The sequence below is a fragment of the Zootoca vivipara genome, chromosome 1 (genome assembly GCF_965207765.1).
Source record: "Zootoca vivipara chromosome 1, rZooViv2.hap1.1, whole genome shotgun sequence".
In the NCBI taxonomy this organism is placed as follows: Eukaryota; Metazoa; Chordata; class Lepidosauria; order Squamata; family Lacertidae; genus Zootoca; species Zootoca vivipara.
In genome coordinates this window covers 68,731,889-68,753,838 of record NC_142582.1, presented here as the reverse complement: position 1 = coordinate 68,753,838, position 21,950 = coordinate 68,731,889, and the positions used below count along the sequence as shown (strand labels likewise).

The 21,950-nt window shown below is 39.4% G+C and overlaps 1 protein-coding gene across 2 annotated transcripts in view; it reads right to left on the bottom strand.

Moving 5' to 3' along the window:
• Nucleotides 1-482: 482 nt before the first annotated feature.
• The window catches only part of PARVA (parvin alpha), a 74,126-nt gene continuing 52,658 nt past the window's right edge, over nt 483-21,950 (bottom strand). For both annotated transcript variants that reach the window (XM_035118864.3, XM_035118872.3), the window contains exons 6-13: nt 20,734-20,849; nt 19,897-19,955; nt 19,236-19,255; nt 18,237-18,298; nt 17,202-17,270; nt 12,034-12,135; nt 11,664-11,736; nt 483-8,102 (exon numbers count right to left, since the gene is read on the bottom strand). In XM_035118864.3, coding sequence (XP_034974755.2) covers nt 8,026-8,102; nt 11,664-11,736; nt 12,034-12,135; nt 17,202-17,270; nt 18,237-18,298; nt 19,236-19,255; nt 19,897-19,955; nt 20,734-20,849 — 578 coding nt within the window. In that variant the 3' untranslated portion in view covers nt 483-8,025. The remainder of the gene's footprint in view (nt 8,103-11,663; nt 11,737-12,033; nt 12,136-17,201; nt 17,271-18,236; nt 18,299-19,235; nt 19,256-19,896; nt 19,956-20,733; nt 20,850-21,950) is intronic.

The window sequence follows — 21,950 nt, the reverse complement described above, 5'->3', positions numbered from 1 at the left end:
TGATGCATTTGTAGTGCATTTTATTGTGAGGTTTTTTTCATGACAGGTAGTATAAAATATTTTAAATTAAGTAAATAAACAACTACTATATTTTTGCTCGGGCTCCCCCACCCCTCTAGAGCAGAGGTTCCGGAACTGTGGCCCATGACCCACCAATGGCCCATGAGCTTCATTCATGTGGTCCATGATGTGCCTGGGTATTTGATGTTGGGGATGACACATCCATCACATTAGATATACATAGGATTTCTATATTTTTATTGCTTCTTTTATTTCTTATATTGTATTTTATTGCGTCAGAATTTGAATTCTAGGTGGCAGCTTTTTGAAGGAGAGGAATTAAAGTTCTTTAGTTGTGTGGTTCTTCGGATCTATGCAAATGTTAGCAACTTCCTCAAAGATTATTAAACAGGGAAGACATATGCTTTAAGGGCCAAGAAAAATAAATAAATCCCAGAAGAAAAACAAAATACCACATACAATTTCACAGCGTACATAACATTTATTTTCATAAATGCTACTGAATCTGCAATTGAAGGTATTAGACAAAATACAATTAAAAGCAACCTTTTAAAAGTGTAACAGTTAATACACTGGATTACAGACAATAACGTATGCACAGGACTGAACACCAATTAATGTTAAACGATAATCAGCATTCTTTGGATGATGGAATACCTGCAGTTCTGCAATTATTAACTCACAGTATTTCCAATACCAGATGAAAACAGAACAGCTTATCTTCCGACATAACATTAGATTGAAATATGCATTTCAATACAATTTTCTAATCTGAAGAATTTTGCTGATTTACAATTGATTTTATATGTGTATTGAATTAAGAACACACATACACACAACAACAGTTACTGCATGGTGTTTGCTTGTTCAGTGCAGTGGGCTAATGCTAATTGATTATACCCCAACCAGTACACAGGAGGGAATTCAAGTTCAAAGTATTAGACCCCAAACTTTTGATTTTATAAAATGGCTTGCAAAATTATGGAGGTTGAGTTTACTGAGTGTGTGTTTTGGCAACATGTTGCCACTTAACTGGTAAGGAAATTCCTTTTTTATATAAAGGATGTTGAGGTCTTATATTCTGTAGTGTATATTTAAAGGACATTTTCAGACAGAAAACTCAACATTTTTTTAAAAAAGATAAGCTCAATATGTAGTGAATTCAAAACCAATATAGATTTCTGACTACTGAAATATAAACATCACTTTTAAAATAAACTATTTAGTTAGCTGTGCTAGTGTCGGCATGGAACAAAACATTCATGAAAAGAATATAAGGAAGATTTAGTTGGAAAACATCAATATTAAAAGTAGGTGAATTACACTGATGAAGTGCCATTTATCTTAATATCCATGCAAGCTGTATTGATTAACAAATTTCTCCTGCTGTGAGCCTTCCATAAAAATCTCTTCTAGATGCAATCATCATACATAATCAAAGACATCCTAGAATCTCTTGCACCTCCACCCGTAGAATCAATAGAAGCACTTTCGAGGCCTAGATTTCTCATAAGAAATAGATTACACGCATATAAGATAAGGAGGGGACTGGGAGATTAATGTGGTGGAAGGCAGAACATATGAGCTCTCGTTCCTGACTATGTAGCCTGGCCAGTTTTGTGCCATTTTGAGAGCTTTCCAACAAAATTGGATATTTTCCTCTAACAACCACAGAAGTTAAAAACTTTTGTTCTATCTTTGAAAAAGTAGGTTCTCTGGATTGTGCCTTTAGCCAGTCTTAATATCTAGCTGTATCTTGGTGCATGGAATTAACACCACACCAGACAGAACTGGATTCACCCCAATACGTTTCACGTATGTTACTTCTTAGATGAACTGACTGCAGGATTCGTCAAAAGAGGCAAGACCACAACACATTTTATACTGGTGGCAAACTGCTCACTTATGTATAGGTTTTCCTCTAAAAGACAATTAGCAAAAAAGAACAGCACAACAGTCAAGGAACATAGAAAAGAGGGACCCTTCTAGAATTAATGGAGGAGAGAATGGTCCAGTCCAGATGCTTGGCAGCTCCCAAGCTAACTTGCCTTTAGGTTTGCTAGTGTTCAATGAGACCAGAATGAGGAGGAGGGGGAAAAGGAGTTGGAAACAGATACAATTCTGTTGCCCGTGGCAGTTTTATAGCACCCCAAGGCAGTAGTTTTTGCTTTGGTCTTCCTTATCTGGCCCATCAGACTACATGCTTTTAAGAATACTGGTCCAATAGAGGTATGAGGTAATTTCAATGCTGCCCTCACATTTTTATCATGATCTATAAAATGCATTCTGACCCTATTATTAAAAATACAGCCCCGTTCACCCTAAAACTCTCCTTATTTTAACAATAATCTAGGGAACAAATCCTATGTAGACTAGGAATTTATAATAACTAATGCCTCTATTTTGCCCATTTTTTTTTAAAAAAGTATATTTTATACAGAAATAAACCTGTTTATATATATTTCTCTATATTTTTCAGATGCAATAAATACTAGATATAATCTGTAGAATCTATAGGTGATAATTCTCTATTAGAAATATAAGACAGAATCCATTTTTATAGGACAAGTAGTGCTTGGGTATGAAAATAATTAAACTATTTCGTGTTTATAGGTGTCCCTGTATAATTATAGAAACTGCTCTTCAATTAAAACAAATACTTGCTACGAAACATACACATGCTCACCAATTTAGTTACTTTTGCAAAATCAAAGTAATGGCCTTCATGACCCCAGGTATCAATCACTTGTGTTTTTGAAGATGGAATCAGCTGTCATTTACCCGCAAGATACTTTGCTGGTTCCATTCTCAAATAAGCAGTTTGGAATTTCAACAAAAGACATATCTAAGGAATAATTAATCTCAACTGAAAGGTTGAATTTATTCTACAAAGAAAGTGCTACCAGCAACATTATCATCACTTAAAAAGTAGGCAATGGAACCCTAGGTGTTCAAGCAGATTCTCCTGTTCCAAATTATGAAAAGAGGAAACCCTGTGCACCATAGAGGTCAATTTGCCATGTGCGTAGAGCTATACATCCACAGCCTAACAACCTGATCTAACTACCATAGGGACCATATCCAATTAGGAGGTTGAAGAGGAACCTCACATGCATATGGGTGCTGCATATGTGGTTTCTTCACCAATCTAGCTGCCAGAGCTTTTTGGAAAGAGGCAACCGTGTTTAGAAGGGGGAGTTGAGAGGGTTACATTCCACCAACATTTGGTGTGACTGTTGTTTTTCTGACTGGGCTCCATGTGTATAGCTCTGGTTGCTGCTACACATGTGTAGCTGGATCAGGAATGCAACTACCTTCCCATTTCTCAGTATGTCATAAGCTTCTACACCTTCAAGAAGAAAGCTTGCAAAACATTGGTAAGATACGTAAATATAACCACTATTAGTACCTGCATGGTTAACAATAAATCCACCCATTATTGCCCTACATCACTGTAGAAAGGACTAGGTAGCTTTTTTTGCAAAAATGTTTAGTCTTTATTTAGGTGAGGGGCTGTCTTCTTGGTTCATTGAATGAAATTTTGTTCATTCATTCAATGGAAATGTTTATATTATATAGAGTCCAGCATTTTCTTCTTAACATAACTATTAAGCTTCCTCTAAAAATGACAAGACATGCCTAATGTTTCACATTGCTTAAACTCATCAGTTACTCCCAGTGCTATTTTTCTAGAAAAAGAGGTGCTCATCATGAGTACCTCCCTCCTTCTCTTAGAATGGCAATGGCGCCCACCTGAGAGGTGGTGGAACTGAGTTCCGGCTGAAAAAAGCCCTGGTTACACCCCCTATTTATGCAATTCCATTTATTAGAAAAACACACAACTGGGTGAAACCCATTGTTTCTATTTATACAAATCTAACTGATGTGAAATGATAATATAATGATGCAGCAGCTAATGACTATCTAGAAATTCAACAAAGCAAGATTAATATCAGAAGTCTAGGACTTGTTTGCATTTTGTTTCTTTGAAAGGGGTAATCTAGATATTTTTGCTGTGATGTAATTTTTTCCTTTTGCTCAGCATAACTATAAGGTAGACATCCAATGCCCACTTAATGACTTCAAGGGATGGGGAATTTTCTGTTTTCCTTGGCAGCCACTGACTTCAATAGTCCTTTCCTTTTGATTTTCACTTTGATTCTCTAACAGAAGCCACTAGGCACATGGCATTTTGCCTGGAACCTGTGCGCCTGATGAAACATGCTGCAGTTCAAGGGGACCAAACCAAACTGAACCAGAATCTATATCCAAATACCCATTTAGAAAAATATATTTCAGTAAGCTGGAACAATACCTACAATCTCTTTGTTGTCCTGAACTTTTAAAAAGAAAACTAATAACTGGTTCAAAGGGCAATGAAAGGGGTAACTGGTAGTTGGTTAACCAAAAGCTGGGGGATACTAACCATGGAGAGGCATTTCCTAGGAAGGCACTGAAGAAGAAGAAAGGAGCAGGAGAAACAGGAGAGGGTTAAATTTAATAACCTTTTCTCCATCTCCTGTGCTGTTCTAGTCCATCCATTCTCCTGTCTCATGAATTCACTTTGACCCCCTAATAGCAACTTGTCCCCCCCCCCCAAACAAGGACATATAAAAAGCTAATACTGCTAAACAGAATTTTCATTTAAAAATATCTGGCTCCATTGAGCGTCAGCAGCCATATTTCCTATTAATCAATTCCTTTTTCCAATTAATGTGCTGTTAAAGGCAAAGAAACAGGTTAATAAAAGTTGGTAACTTTAGTACCGGGCAGTCAACCTTTCACAACGTGAAGTGACAGTATCAGGCTAGCCAGATAAACATGAAACTACAGAATTGTGTTGTCAGATTAAATGGAGGAAAGAGATTCTGTTCCTTTTGACAATTAATTCTGCAGATAAAGAGTAGAATTTTGGCAGATACTGATTATCTCTTGCTGCAGCAGCCCTATGCTGGGAGGTCAATCTGCTAAAATTATCCCTTCTATGAAAATACAGTGTGTGCAACAGCCCTGCCTCATATTTAATCCAGTGATGCAACAGAGGAGTTGCTTCGTGTTTATCCAGAGTCAAGTGCTTTCGGATATTACCAAATTAGCCCAGAACAACTCTATTTTGAGTAAAAAGCTACTATTTTGAGTAAAAAGCTACTATTTTGAGTAAAAAGCTACAAAGAAAGGGCAATTATGTGATTGCAGAAAGCACCATATCCTGAAAACACTGTGCTGTTCACAAAGGAGCAGGTCCCTCCCCTTGATTTTAGTGAAACTTACTTTCAAGTACTACCTTTAGAGTTGCAGCCAACAGATTAATGTTGCAGCGGGAAAAGACACTATGATCAACCATGTGATCAACCATGTGATCATCTAATGCTTGTGGGATGGATCAAGATTTCCCATGAACAGAACACTGCTTACAGGATGCTGTTGCTGGAAGAAGTGGGGAGAAAAGGCTATTTTGGTCCATTTCCCCTCCTCTCTGTTCTGGAGAGTTGGAGGACCCCCAGAAACAGAATGGCAGGTGGCATGGGAAGCTACAGCAAGAATAGCCACCTTGCCTTTCTCTGGCAACAGCTTCAGCTAGATCTCACCTCCTTTTGTATAATGTCTGCCAATATAATTAGAGGGTTAATATATTCATGGTGGTGGTTTTTTTAATTAAAGTAAAGATAATTAAGATGCAAAGGAAGGCAGGGTTCTTAGGGAAGATCCTATATGTGAACCTAACTCCAAGTGGTGAAGCATCTCAACCAGAAGGGAGAAAAGTTGCACCTGCTGACCCTCTTTTACAGAACTCTTAGGTACACAGGAGCCTTTGTATCTGGTTACCCTAAAAGCCACCATCAGATAATTCAGACGTGTCTATTTTTTGTGCAGTGATTACACTGTTTGTATGCACCCTCATGTGGTGAAAAATGGTATGTAACCTATCATATACATATGCATATTGCAAATGAGTTTTACCTGGATACATTATGCCCCTCCCTACCCCCCATTCTCACCACACAAGGCAGAAGGGATGGTCAACCGAAAAAACTAATGAGATAGTAAAGGTGCCAAGAGGTGACTAACATGAAGGTGATGATTGGCCTGGGCTACTGAATATCTAGAGGCAACTGACCAGCATCAGGAAGGCAACAGGCATATCCTTATACAATATTAACCCCTTTGCTTGCATTACAAAAAACAAACAAAGACACAAATCAAATGTGAACTAACTAAAGGAGTCATACCACCTCTTCACTAAGCATAAGAAATATTTAAAATCAGAACCACACGGTATAAGATAGGTACGGGATGTTATTTTACGTTTAGGCATTATCATTTTGGTAGAGACGAATAAAAAAATAAATAAAAGTAAGCTATTTTCCCCTAAACGTTCAGTACAAAGTATGCATGGGACAAATTGCAGCACAAATTATTGGTGCTGATCCTAAAATTAAAATGTTTGTATTTTAACAGGATTGAGCAAAGAATACATACCAAAAAAACCCACAACTTCTTCTGTATACAGTATATATCCTGTTGAAATTCAAAAATCCAAAAAAAATAATTTTCGGCTTAGTAATAATCAATGCAAGAGAACCTGATTTTAATAAAATGTTCAACATTTCTCATTCATTTTAGATCTCCAAGGTATGCAAAGCCAAGGTATGCAAAAATAATTCTTTATTTGAACAACCTTTACCTTTGCTTCTGTCACCAAAGCTGCTTCTTACTTGTACCAATTACGTCATTTTATGTTTCAATTATGTAAACAAAGCTTATTTCAATATCCTGGCAGGGCTGATCCCACCTGGATTCTAGCACACGAGCCCACTGCATTGACTTTCTATGTGCTTTGCTGCAAAAGAGTTTCCAAACTGAAACTATCTACATACTTCGTACCACAGCGTTTGCAAATAGGCAAGAGTATCACATTGTAGAAAATACTACATATTGCAGGTTATTTTAAATGCACGGTATTTAAAGGAAAGCTGTATGATGTGTGAGCTTGTAGGAATGAAAATTGATGAGGAATGTATGCACAGGGAACACATACCTGGCCCCTTATAGGGCCCGTCAGTCAAATTATGAAGCTCAGTTTCATAGCTCAGTTTGCATCATGCCACCTATGGTGTCTCTCTCTCTTACATTCTCCATGATCTTTGTAATAGTGCTCATAAATCTCATTAGGAATACAATGGATCCTTTCTTTGAAATAAATATTCAATAAACACAGGCAGAGAAAACGTCCTGCAGCTCAATCCACAACTTAATTAAACTGAAGCATTTCGATCCGATTGATTCTATGGAACAACTGAGCATCAACTTCTTAAAAGCAGCAGTTTGCACAATCTAAAATTACTCCCGGGTGTGTGTGTGGTAGGACAGGGGAGAGTCCCTGGCTACCTTGATATGTCGGAGCAACACAGATTTCTGCTGCTAGTCCAGCTTGTCTTGATGAAGAGCTAAACACATTGAGAAAGGACTATCCTCTTTCTGGGCTGATTATGTCCTTTGTGTAGCATAGCTGAGTAATGTACAGAAAGCAGCAACTGCCAAAGCACCAAATACTGCAGGCATACCTATTCTTTGGCTTAGAGAGGATCCCGCAGAAGAAGACGGCACATTCACCATGTAGTAGTGCACAGACCTGTGTCATGTGATCTTCTTGGTTATTGTGGCAGCAGAGCTCACAGGAAGAGGCTGGCATTTCTATCAAGATCAGTTTGTTTCTCTTAACCTGGATGTGGGATCAGGCTTTCTTGCTTGCTCTCCAAGAAATCAAGAGCTAGTTAAAACAAAGGACTATGCATCTTCCAGCAGACACTCACTTCATAATATTTTGGATTGCAGACAAGACCGAATTTAAAACATTTTTTGTGCAAAACAAACATAGCAAGAATATGAAATATGTGAAGGAAGTGTAGTACAAAAGTAAAAGAACGATTGCAAAAAAAAAGGAGTGGCTGTTGGGTTGGTTGGTTCCTTACTTAGCCACCTGTGGGATCCCAAGGGACTTCTTCATTCTAAGTTTCTGTATTTGGTGAACAGATTGTACAGCACCCTTAGAGTTGACTTTAAGTCACAGTTTACGATGTCTAGAAAAAAAAGGGAAGAAATGCTGAGCTTTAAATGACCTCGGTGAACAAATAAAACAGCCCATATTTGGAGGACACATCATCACGCATCTGCCTCTATAGGCAAATACTGCAGTAATATATGAGCTGGGCTGCTTTGGTCAACTTCAATAGGATTTTAGCAACAGTATGCTCAAAACCAGCCACAAGTGCATTCATTTAAGAATAGGCCTGTACCAAACTTTTGACCAACCAAGCTGAATGTAGCCAACCCACTATCTAGTTATAGCTCACAAGCAGCTGACAGAACGTCATTTTTAGAGCCTACCTGGACCTCCAAAAAGATGGGCTTGTCAAGCACCTGGCAGGTAACCAGAAAGGGTTGGTGAACTGTGCTTAGCTTGGTGGGTCACAAGTTGTGCAGTGCAGGCCTGAGTCAGACCTTCAGCTGTAACTGAACATTGTGGGCTCTTTTTCAGTATTGTGATTGAGAAACACAGTTCAGGTCTTTGTCCTTAGTAATTAATATCCATCTCATGCCTTCATTTGAGAATGGTAATTTTATCTCAAGTGAAATACGCAAAGCCTACTTTTGTTAAGTACTTCTCCAGATTGAACATACCATTCATTTTAATAAGTTTCAGCAGAACATGAAATAACATCCTAATTTTTTCTTGGAATTTTCTAAGGCTCTAAAATATACATGATTTATGTATTCTGAACAGCAAAGTGAAATTTCCCCATTGCTCCTTAGTTGTACAAACTGTAAATGTTCGCGGTGTAGCATTTGGTTGTACCATACGTTCGCATATTTATGAAAACTGCTGGCCTATTGCAAATCATTTACACAATCAGAGTGATGGAGATAGCTAAATGATAAATAAATGAAATTATTAGCATCTGAAACCCATTATGCTACATAGGTTTTTATAGGATCCAGACTGGGGGACCATATGGTAAGCTGGCAAGTCTAATTATACAATAACACTTTTATTACACAATTCAGTTGGTTTAGGGGCTATCATGGAGCATAAAGCCCCACAAATACCTTGGTGATTTGAATATTAAAATTCCATAGCAGGATCATCTTGGGCGTATTTTTATTTGTTTATTAATGATTCTCTATTTATGCATGTGTCAAGAAATGCATATGCATTATGCATATACCAGAAAACCAGCTAAAATAATTGTAAAATTATTACAAGAAATAAGTGAAAATAGATGTCCATTTTGAATTGTTTTAAAACCTAAGTCTTGTTGGGGGGAGAACATGTCTTCATTGTTTTTGGGAAATGTGTGCCTTTTTGTATCTTAGCAGGAACAGAGCAGGGGCAGCCATTCTAAAGCCTCTGTTCCAGGTATCTTTCCAAATGTGTGATGTGCCCAAGAGCCCCAAACAGATATTGGAAAATTCCCTGCTCTGAGCATTTCAGGCTTGCGAGTATGAAAAAGAAAAGCACTTCACTGTTCAGTGAAACCCAGTTATTGCTTCAGGGGGGGAAACCTGTTGTTTCATTTCAGTTATTTTTCATTCTTAAATACTTTTATAACATCATGCCATTATTTTTAAAACCCATTTATCAAAGCAAGAATTAAATTAAAAAGCTATTTTCTATTCACAGTTAGATTAAGATTCTTTTCAGTCTTCTTATGCTCACTGCAATTTTTAAACATGGGCATTCTGCCCAATGTAGCAACATATAAAACAGATGTGTTTTTCCGTCCACATTGAGCAGGAAGTTTCATATTAAGCTTTTCAGTAATTGCACATGCAATGTCCTATATATACACACACATAAGCATGTAAATGAATGCTGAAACATTTGTGTGGTTTGATTTACAGCAGGGGGTGGAATCAGCCATCTCTTTGAGCAATAAATACCTGGGAAACTGAAGTGCTATAATGACATTAAATGTCCACAAGGGATGTGGGATCATAGCAATTCTCCATTTTCATTCTGGCTCTAGATTTCCCATGCTATCTCCCCTCACTTTAACTGAGGCCATGTGTTAAAAGTTACCATTAATCTACCTAAGCAATACAGCCTAGAACAATTGCCTCTGAAGTTAATGATCTGTGTTTCTAACATTGCATCATTACACCCACGTTTTCAATTTATGCGTTTAAACAACAATATCCTAAGCTACTGAAGTGGAAGAATAAGCTTCACTGCAAGAAGCAAAGTTACAGGGAAGCAGGGAACCTTCCTGGTAGTGGCGCCCACCCTGTAGAACGCCCTCCCATCAGATGTCAAAGAGATAAACAAGTACCTGACACTTTAGAAAACATCTGAAGGCAGCCCTGTTTAGGGAAGTTTTTAATGTGTGACATTTTAATGAATTTTAATCTTGTTGGAAGCTGCCCAGAGTGGCTGGGAAAACCCAGCCGGTTGGGCAGGGTACAAATAATAATAAATAAATTATATTATTATTATTATTATTATTATTATTATTATTATTATTATTATTATTAAGTACCAAAATAAAAATGACTTGGAGACTATGCATTGGAGGTGTGCATTCATTTCCTATGACTTAAAAAAGAAAAAAGAATCAAATTGAATGAGTTTCACAGGCATTATGAATTTGTTACGTTTGATTTCATTTACCCTAGCAGCAGCCAAGACAGTTGTTTGGCTGAGAGAAGGGACAAAGAAACAGGAAAAAAATTGGGTATGCATCTGTCTAACGATAGACAGATCTCCTGTTGCCACTAATAGTGGTACCTTCCATCCAGTCAACATGAGATTTTCAGGCCTGCTAATACTCCTTCAAGGGAACACACACACACTAAACTTCAGACTGCTAGGTAATATGGCCCCACATAGCCTAAGCAAAGAGGTACACAGAGACACAACTGAAGCGCTATTTGTCTCACCTATTTTTAGCCTGAGGGTTATAGTCCCATTGAAATTCATGGAATCAAATTAGTCATTTCCATTACTTTCAGTGGTCTCCTCAAAATAGAACTTACCCGAATCCTGCCCTGCAGCTTGCACTGAACACCTGAAGCATATGAGAAGTCATTTTATCCCCAAATTACCCCCAGAGATCATTCCAAATGCCTCAAATGTTCAATGCAAAAATTGTAATTTGCCCTGAACACCCAACACATTAACTCATCTAGAGAACCTACAGCAGTGGTTCCCCATCAGCAAGCCACTGAAGACACTCAACCCCCACCCCCCAGTTTTTCGAAAACCAAGCCATGGAACCTCTTTTTCTGATATCTTTCTGGTAGTTTTTATGTGAATAGTACTGCAGTCCCCTGGGGTCCATGAACCACCAACTGGGAACCACTAGCCTATGGAATACAGTGGGTAAAGGGACTCTAGAACAGTTGGCACTACCCTCCTCAAGATCTAATGCAGAAGTAGCAAATGTGTTGAGCTCCCCATGTTGTTGAGTTCCAGCTCCCATCAGTTCCATCTAGCACAGTGAAATAGGAAGAGTCAATCGATTTAATCCTCAAATAAAAGGTGGAATTCCTTTCCCATGGTCTCTCTTGCTTACAGTACTCAGCCATTTATCCTTATTTAAAGCTGTAAGTTTATAGTCTGTTCTCGCTGTTCAGAAATATACCTTCTGGCCTTGGTTTTGGTTTTTCAAGCCCTCCATCTTGCATCAGCTCAAACGCAAAGGACACGTTGAGTACCTGGTGATTCAATTAAGAGACAGCAATCATTCATAATTCTAGGTTTCTGTGCAGAGCACATAGCAAGGCTCAGTATAATACTTAATACTATGGTTTGCAGAGAGGAATTTATATGTATAAATCATTTCAAAAGTTGGAAATTGACAAAAACTGCATATAAAAACAATTACTGAAAGAACTTCCAGGAGTGATGTTCAACTAATCTTCTGTGTTACGCTTTCTGGTGTAAAAACCCCATAACATTGGAAACCTCAGTTCTTCTTTAAATGTAAATACAAATTCCAACAGGAGAATTACCTTTTGTTCAAAACTATCCGGAGTCAAAAAGAAGCTGTGAAGAGGCACAAAGTAACCTTCAAGAAGACCCATCAGGAGCACGAGGTACACACCATCTGCAAACTTTAAGGCGGCATAATTGTTTTCAGCAACATTTCACAAACAGTAATCTCACGGTTGTAATCAAGATAGAAACTGTCCAATTTTGAACAAACAACCAGAGGTTGCACAGAAGGAACCTCTATGAATAATGGCAGAAGTTGAGCACAGAGCAAGTGTTTAGAAGAATTAAGGTGCCAGAACAAAGACACCTAGTGGCATGATAAAGATCTGATCTACATGACTGCTTTGCATTTTTACCAAGAGGAGGCTCTGTTTCATCTGCACATCTTACTCATAATTTACTAGCCTGTATAGAAAAATCCTAGAGAAAGATGTAAACCCATCAAATACCTGGAGACAAATTTAGCACCTTGGGCAAGGTGCAAGATGAATTTATTACATTTTTATCTTGCCCTTTCTCTAAGGAGAATATACTTGCCATCCCTGATGAAGTCAGGAGTTCCTGTCTTATTGTGGTTTTTAACATAAAGAAACTGGATTGCACTGCCCCATTATCCCTCCTTTGCTCCTTCCATGGAGCCATAATTACGCCTGTATTCTGTAATGTCTGAACCCTAGTTCGGGCCTCCTTAACAAGCCAGGATCACTAGCCAGCCTTAAACCATAACTTATTGACGACTCGCAACTGCTGTATTGTTAATGAGAAACAAAGCAGGATCCCAGATTTGGATGTTGTGGGAGCCCAACCTTAATTGTGGCTTCCTGCTTGCATCAAGGTAAAACTGAAGAAGGAAGGACCAGGAAACGGGCACCAGCATGTTGTTCATTGATGAAAAAGCGGCAGCCTTGACTTAACATGGCACATGAATGCAGCTACTGTTAGCCCTGTCAGTATTGTTGGGGGAAACAATCTCCCCTCAGAGTTGTGTGTGTGTGTGTGTGTGAGAGAGAGAGAGAGAGAGAGAGAGGCTCAACCCATAGCTCTATATTCTACAATGTATTGTGTATTAAACAATGGATATGTTCAAATGAAATCTTTTCTCTGAAAGTGAGAAGCAACTTCATGATGATAATAAAGCTCATGTGCTTTAGCACACATATTTTTAAACAATACGTATTTAGTTATTTAAGAACTCCTCCCCACAAAGCAGGTATGATGTTTAAAAGGACTAGAAGAATGTCAAGGATAACTTTCTTAGGAAGTTCTTTCTTCCACTTGTTTTAAAAATGAGATCCCATACTGCGCAAATCCTGAGGGGTTTTTGTTTTCTTTTTTGAAAGCTCAGAATTATTCCCTTCATTTTTTCATCCTAAATAAACAGATGAATAGATATTGTTCCTGAATCTAATCTAAGAGTAGACACAAGAGTCTTCCCTATGATTTAAAAGGAAATAGCTGTAGAAAAAAATGTGTCTGTTTGCTTAGAATGAGCTGGTTTGGACATCGGAACAAATCATAGTTTATTGTGAAAGAAGCAAGCCACAGCAAACCTCAGGCTCATCCCGAGTTCTATTTTGCAATTGACCACAGTTTAGTGTTAGGTCTGAATCTTAAACTGCCCTTGATTTTAACTATGATTTGACCTGGCAACGTGTGAATGGCAATGTTAATCTTAGCATCACATAACTCTTTCTAATGCCTACTGTCAACAGTAGATCTTCCTTCTCTCAAATCCTGATTATTTCATTCCTCTCCAGCAGATCGCATTTCATTTTAAACCCCAGTTATTTGCTATTGACCCTTCTCTTAGCCTCTGGCAGTGCAATCAACCTCTCAATATGGTGAATGCCAGTTTCAATGGCATATTTGGGGGGATTTCCAACATATTCGGAGCCAGAGTTCTTCCATCAAGAAAACAATGAGATACATAAACCACCAAAACAAAGACTACCCTTTAATGCCCCAGTGACATAATCCTTCTCAATATCTTATTATTCACTTCTTCCAAATTCATGCAAATGACTTCATACTCAAGGAAAAGGGAACTCAATTCCTGCCAAGGCTTTCCTTCTACTCCAGCAACAACCAGCTCTCCTGCAGATTATTTTGTGACAGCATCAAGAGGCTCAGTAAACACAGGAAAAACTGTGATGGATGGCATTCAACTTGTGGGCTTTCCATTGACTTCCCCAGTTATATTCAGGATAAGTTCTACTTTTTCTTTCGGTGTGTTTTCATAAATGCCTTCATTTGAGGCTTTCAAACAATGGTTGGGTGGCCATCTGTCAGGGATTCTTTAGCTGTGGTTCCTTCATTGCAGAAGGTGAAGCAGGTAAAGCTTGAAGTCCCTTCCAACTCTACAATTCTATTATTCCAGCTCTTTCTGACCTTGGAGGAACCAGCTACCTATGGCAATTAGCTCTCTGATGTGGCCCCATCCATGGTAGTCTGTAAAATTGGGAGGCTTACAGACCAACTGCCCAGTAAGTACCTTTTGTGCAAAAATAAGTAGTTTCACAGCTGCTGTGGAAAATGGAAGGTGGTGTACAAACAAGCTGCTCTCCACCTCCAACACCCTCCACTCCCATGAAAAACCACACTCTTTTGCAAGCTACATTCCCGTGTGAAACATCTAATTTTAGAACTTGCAAATAGAAAATAAAAGGCAGATTGCTCCTCAATGCCCAGCGACTGGTAGATGTTTTCTCAATGGGAGCTAATGATTAGGAAACAGCTGGAGAACTTTCTTAAGTGCTTTGAATGGGAGAGATTACTCTGGAATTTCTGGAATGTGAAAACTATGAGTGCTTGGGAGAGGCAACATAACTCCCCACCCCCCACTCCAAAGGCCTATGAAATATCTGTATATGAAGGAGCAGCAATTCTTAGACACACAGAGACAGGAGCAAGGACAGAGCAGAGAGTAAGCCATGGGGAGGAACCATATTTGGGTAAGGGGTGCTTCTCTATGGGGGCTGATGTGAGGGAGCAGATCTGATGCTTTGTAGGAGTGTATGCTGCTGGCTTCCACCTGTACATGGGGAAGGAGCACAGCTTAGTGGCGGAGCTCATGCTCTGTATGCAATCGCCAGCAGCTCTAGGTAGGGCTAGGAATGTTCCTTGTCTCAAACTTTGAAAGCCACTGCCTGTCAGTTTTGCTATTACAGTGGTACCTCGAGTTACAAACACCTCAGGTTACAAACGCTTCAGGTTACAAACTCTGCTAACCTAGAAGAGTTACCTTGAGTTGAGAACTAACTTTGCCCCAGGATGAGAACAAAAATCGTGTGCCGGCGGTGCAGCAGCAGCAAGAGGCCCCATTAGTACGGAGTCGCTCGGTCACCCGGGGCGGCAACCCACTCCGTAGTGCGCATGCACAGTGTCGCTATGGAGCGCGCACGCGCGATGTCACTTCGTAATGACGCATGTGTTGCTCCATAGCAACGCTGCACATGCGCACTACGGAGTGGATTGTTGGCGCTCCAGCACTGGGATCCTCGAGGATCCCGATGCTAGAGCAGCGCAACCGGCAAACTGCAAGCAAGCTGTGGAGCGAGGTTTTTAACAAAGCCTCACTCTGCAGCTTGCTCGCTCACCTGCTAGGCGCGCTCAAGCGGAAGCGAAGGGTGGGCCACGGAGGGGGGCGAGCAGCTGCCACTGACACCCCTCCCTGGCCTGTCCCTCACCTCCACCCCAGCAGGAAAAAGCAAAGTGCGCTACGGAGCGGGTTGCCAGCGGCGTCACTCCAGCGCCGGGATTCCGGTGCTGGAGCGCCGCCACCACTGGCAAACCGTGAGCAAGCTGCGGAACGAGGTTATTTTAAAAGCCTCACTCTGAAGCTTACCTGCTCGGCGCGTGCTTTGCTTCTTCCTGTTGGGGCGGAGGCGAGGGGCGGGCCAGGGAGGAGCGTCAGTGGCAGCCGCTGGTGCCCCTCCCTGGCCTACCCTTTGCCTCCGCCCCAGCAGGAAGAAGCAATGCGCGCCAGCCGAGCAAGTGAGCGAGCGGCCAGCTGCCGAGCAAGGCTTTTTACTGGGCGGCGGCTGGCTGCTCGCTCGTGGGGGGGGAGCCGAGTGTCACCCCCATCCAGGGTGGCACCCAGGGCGAACTGCCCCCTACGCCCCCCTTGCTATGCCCCTGCCCATTAGCAAAAGCACACCTCTAGTTAAGAACAGTTACAGGTTAAGAACGGACCTCCAGGACAAATTAAGTTTGTAACTAGAGGTACCACTTACTGAGCTAGATGGGACACTGGTCTGGCTCAGTATCAGGGGCTTTCTATGTCCCCACTCTACTCCAATGTTTGTAAATAAACAAAATATTACAAAATGCCACATGCTTCCAATGACTCTTCCTTTGAAGGAAACCGAAACCCAAGTTGTGTTGCCTCGGAACTATTCAGGGAAGCAGGGAGTGTAACACAATGTACATGTTTTTCAGAGGGGTAACTATACTTATCTGTTGTGGTGGTGGGGGAATCCCACTAATAATATTATGGAACCGTGAAGACTAACAAGTGTGTTGTGACACAAGCAAGCGTTCCCCAACCTGGTACCCTTCTGTTGTTGGCCACGCTAGCTAGCGATGATGCAACTTGCAGTCCAAAACATGTAGCATTCCTCGTTGGTGAATGCTAGCACAAGCTTCCACTTCATCAGATTCACAAAGTGTAATCTTCTGTGGCATGTACAGGGCTTGGAGAAATGAATTGGATATTGCACTAAGCCAGCCACTTTGTGGTTTGTTTCCCTGTTCAACTAAACTTAGATTTAGCATTACGTGTGAATGTACTCAGTGTGTGAACTTGCAAACAAATGGAACGAGGGGGAGGGGCAAGATAAAACAATGTATTTTCTCCTTTCTAGCGTACTGGACCTATACACACAAATGGTTCCAGATGACCCACTCAACCTAGTTAGCTGCATTCTTGTTTCCTCACAGCAAGCATATTAACTTGCATTCTGGGTTACCCAGCTTGTGCCTATCAGCACCCATAGTTACAACTGGCAAATACATTTCTCTGTGTTAACTTGCACATGTTAGCTAAGCAAAGTCTGTTTTAAAAAAAACTAACTAAAACTCAAAACAACTTGGCAATAGCTTGACACAGCCTAAACAAAATAAACTGGGAATATACGAACAACACAGGAAACTACTTCCTGCTTCTAACACAACTATATAATCCTACCTGGGTTTCCAGTTCTGTAACCTCCAAATTCAGCTTATTCAGGTGTTTATTCACAAATGTTATGAGAGTCTGAAAATTAAGAGCATACGTAGCTGATTTTAGATCAGCAAAATTTAATTGTTTAAAAGTGTGCTTAAGTTAACATGCAGAAATGCTAACCAAAAGTTCATAATTTTATAAAAGGTTTATTTAATGCCTTAACTTTTCAGTTTATAAGAGACAGGCTTTAAGTTTTAAATATTTTATGGTTTTATTCATTGGTCAAAAATCCAACTTTGTCAAGCCCCATCACAAACACTGAACAAATAATAAACACATACTGTTCATCACTTTAAAAGCTATATGGGTTATTGCTGCAGTGATATGATGGAGGAGTAGAGAAAATAACACTGGAGCCAAGAGGTAAGTTGATATAAAATGGCATGCCACTGTTCTTTTCAAGGAAGCCCCGCTGATCTATATCAGCTGGAGATCATATTGCAAAATTCTATAAAATGGAAATTCCTCTATCTGACTTTTATAGTGCCAAGTCTATAAAATGTTGAGAAAGTATATATAATGTCAAGAAAAACTTTCAGATATTCATACTGCCAAGGACAAAGATTTTCATTAAAGTAGAAAAATGGGCACACCATTCCAGGACTTAATAAAGGTTTTATATTTGCGCCATTTTGCAATTGCTAATATTCATAGAGCTCTATCAGATGTACTTGGGGCTGTATTGCATACTAAAATAGACAAGCAGGCTTATGACCCAAGGAGCTTATATATCTGAACTTCTGAACTCCTCCTCTCTGAACGTGTTCTAATGGTACTTCCTGAGGAAGGTGTTGTATGTGGGCAGTGCATGAACTACAGAGGAAAACACATCTGAGACTGCTCCAAACCCTCCAAAATGGCAAGAATGCTTCCTTGGGTCTTATGGTGAACAACTGGGAAGTTCCTCTTATGCATCAAGATAGAGATATGAGATGCAAACTACTGGTACTCAGATTAAGCTAGCTTGCTAGGTAAGTAGGAAAGAAAATTTCCAACCTTCTTCACAACATTGAGTTTGTCTGGAGCATGGTCAAACAGTGTGTCAAATGCATCCCTTTCTGAAACACACGTAATAACAACAAGCTATTAGATAATGCAACATTGTAGGATGATAATTCCAAGGCTAGAAGGCCTCAAGTGCTGAGATAGCTATACTAAAATCATCCTTTATCTTGGTTTACCAAATTCATATTCAAGCTAACCTACTGTAACACGGGTTTATTTCTAAGTATAGTGCACATGGAGCAGATTATCAGGATTATCAGATTATCAGGAAGGAAAGTCTGTACTGGAAGATCACAACACCATTAGCAGAATCTTAAATAACCCTTTAAGAAAGGGATTTCAGACACTCAAATAATGTGCTATAAAAATAATGACATGCAAGAATGTGTCATGTTAGTGTGCTCAAAGAAACAACACTACTAGGTAAAATTATCTGCTTTCAAAGTAAACATTGACACGTCACAAAAAATTAGGATTCCCAATTTCATCAGTTTGGTGTCCTTTGGCAATTAAAACTGCCTATGCATATACTAAGAGTAGATCTCCCAAAATGTATGGTGCTTGTTCTGGATACTGCAGGTCACACCCAGGAGATCCACACGTGTGTCCAGTGCCTGATTATTGTCAATATTGAGGAAATAATTCTCCAGAGCTTTTTCCAACATGAAAAGGAAATTGGCATTCAGGATGCAACATAGACAACATAGAGTGTTTGGGACAGTGGAGCATATGTTGGGAGCAGGGGGGGGGGCACAAACCAATGTTGATTTAGGAAATATATACTATTCTCAATCTCTCCCCGCCCCACTTTGGAATACGGACTTCTTGGTTTACAGCACTAAGATTTACACACCAACCAAGACAACTATGAACAATGACAACTATGAACTATGTACAGCTGGTTTTGAACAAAACAAGCAGCTGCAGCAGAATTAAGTGAAGTCCACTTTAGAAACCTTTCGAAAATGCTAGGAATCAAATGAGACTTACCATGCCGTCCTGACAATGCCCTGTAGAAAGAGAAATAATGCAATTATATGTGTACACACACTTACAGTAATTTAATATATTTCTTTCAGTGCAGAGAGAAAACTGTATATATGGAGTAAATATGCATCTGGTCATATATAAGACTTTGTATTTATAGCAACTGAGGAATAGCCCCACAGGCTTTTCAATAACATTGTATTATGTCCACCGACTCGAATTAAACTGAGCATTTCAGCAATATCACAAACTTCCTTGGGTGAAAGCCATTTAAGAAGGGAAATGGATGGTTCAAACTTTTTTTCTCTCTACCACTGAAATGTTTGGAAGGAAAGCAATCTATTTGTATGCTTCTTTTCTGAAGTGGAAATAATAAAACTTGGGATGTGGAAAAACAACAACCCTAAAATACATATAACCAGGAACATTTCTGTTAAGAAATAACTACTTGAGTATGCAAACTGCTATATCGGCAGCATTTGTACATTTTCAGTTGCCAACCTTTCCACATTGTTTACAGTATCTGTTGTGGAACCTTTCTTAACAGTTAGGTTATAAGCCGTGTCCGAAGCAGTCCTCTCTTAGAATCCCCAGGAATGAAGGTTAAATGTTAACAAATTATTGAATTTCCAAAGCAGATCAAACAACAGGAATGTTGACATACTCAGTGTTACCAGTTATTTCCTCTTGGATCTGACGGGACTGGAGGATTCCTTCTCGTTTCTGGGGGGGTGAGGGAAAATGATTGATAATTTAATATTTTCAACACCAATATTTAGTGATTTTGTGTGTGTGTATGTGTGTATACACACAGAGAGATATTCATACACACACTTACATATATGCACACATACACACATGCACATACTCTGTGTAAAATAACTACAAAATATGAATGCCATTACCGTAAATAGACAACCTAAATATAAAATAACTCCCCTCCAAAATTACATCATTTCTATTTGTGTACAATCTAAGAGACTTTGTATGTTGTCTAAAAGGCACCTGTCCTGTGTGCAAACAAACAGGAAGGAATGCCTCACCTCATGTGACAGAAAAATTATCTGGAAATCGCAGGTAAGATTACTGACAGCCATTCACCAACCTTATAGGAAAAGTCATTAGATTAGATTAAATTGAAATATATTGAGCAGATGGGGGGGGCACACATTGGGCTGGAAGGGCAGAAGAAGGGGAAACCCACTCATCTTATGGTGTATCTCAGCCGTTCACTTCAGAGATCATTGTATGATACCTGTACACTTACATTTTGAGCTAAAATCATATTTGACATGCTTCGCATATCGACATTACAAGTGATCTGATGTGACTTCAAAGAAGGACAATGAAATGCTTAGCAGTGCCTAAGGAAATGCTTGTCCTTCTGACTACTTTTGTTGGCCAAGACTGATACAAACCAACACATACATGCTAATAGTTATTGCATTCTTGAAATACTGTGTAAAAACAAAGATCTTTTTAAAGATACAATCATTCCTACCTGGACAACAACAACTTGTATAGACACATGATCCGGCAGTCTGATTGGGGCTCGAAAGTACTGTGATAACGCAACCAAAAGGTGCAGTATTGCAACAAGACTTTTAGCATGGACAGCTGAAATAGATTAAGAAGTCAAATTCTGTAAGACAAACTAAAACAAATATTTATTTTAACATGCAGTGCCCCCTTCCTTAACTATGTGGGTTATTTTATCCTTTGGTGTTGCTGCCCGCCAGAGATTGCTGAAAGAGTGTTTTCTTCTAACTCCTTCTCTTTCCTGCCATAAATCAACTGGTTCTATGAAAACAACTAAATCAAAAATACTCCTCAGGTAAGATTTTGTTGCATGCCTGGATCCCACTGGCTTGAAGATGGAAATCTAAGCTTGATTCAAAACACAGATTTTATTATGCCGCTATATTAAGTGCTATCTATGCACTCCCAGCACCGTGCCTTTATCTTCCCTATTCCTGTGTCGATTTATGAACTATCAGAAGAATATTTTTGTATTCATAACATGCACTTAATTCATTTTTAAGTGTCACAATGTCTGCAGGAAGATGAATGAGCCCATTTAGCTTGTACCCTTGAGCAATAACTTACTAAACTGGATGACTCAAACATTCTTCATGAACTTGTTAAGTGTTCTTGTTATTATAGTTTATTCACAGCAGGATTTGTATGCATAGTTAGCACTAACAAGACAGAAAGGTATCAAAAGGCTTACTGCAGGAAACTTTAAATCTGTGAACAAACCCCAAGCTTCAAAGGTAATGATTTACAACTGTATTATATTATTGTTTTCCTGGGTCTGCATTATCACCAAATTCTCAGGCAATGTCCTATAAACATAAGATTCTAGGTATCTTATTGACCACAAGCTTTTAGGTTGGCCACAGGTTTCTAAATAAAGCAGAAAAATAACCAGTGAGATCTTCTCCTGGATTTAACAGTTTTGGTGCAGAGGTTTCTCTGCAGAACTACCACTCGGTGTATTCCAAGTGACAAACTTTGAAGGCTCCTTGCAGGGCAAAGATAAAAAGGATACTAGTGTAAAACAAACAACTCACCCAATGTCAAAATAATTATTTGTATATATACAGTCATACCTCGGTTTAAGTACACTTCGGTTTGAGTACTTTCAGTTTAAGTACTCTGCGGACCCGTCTAGAACGGATTAATCCACTTTCCATTACTTTCAATTGGAAAGTTCGC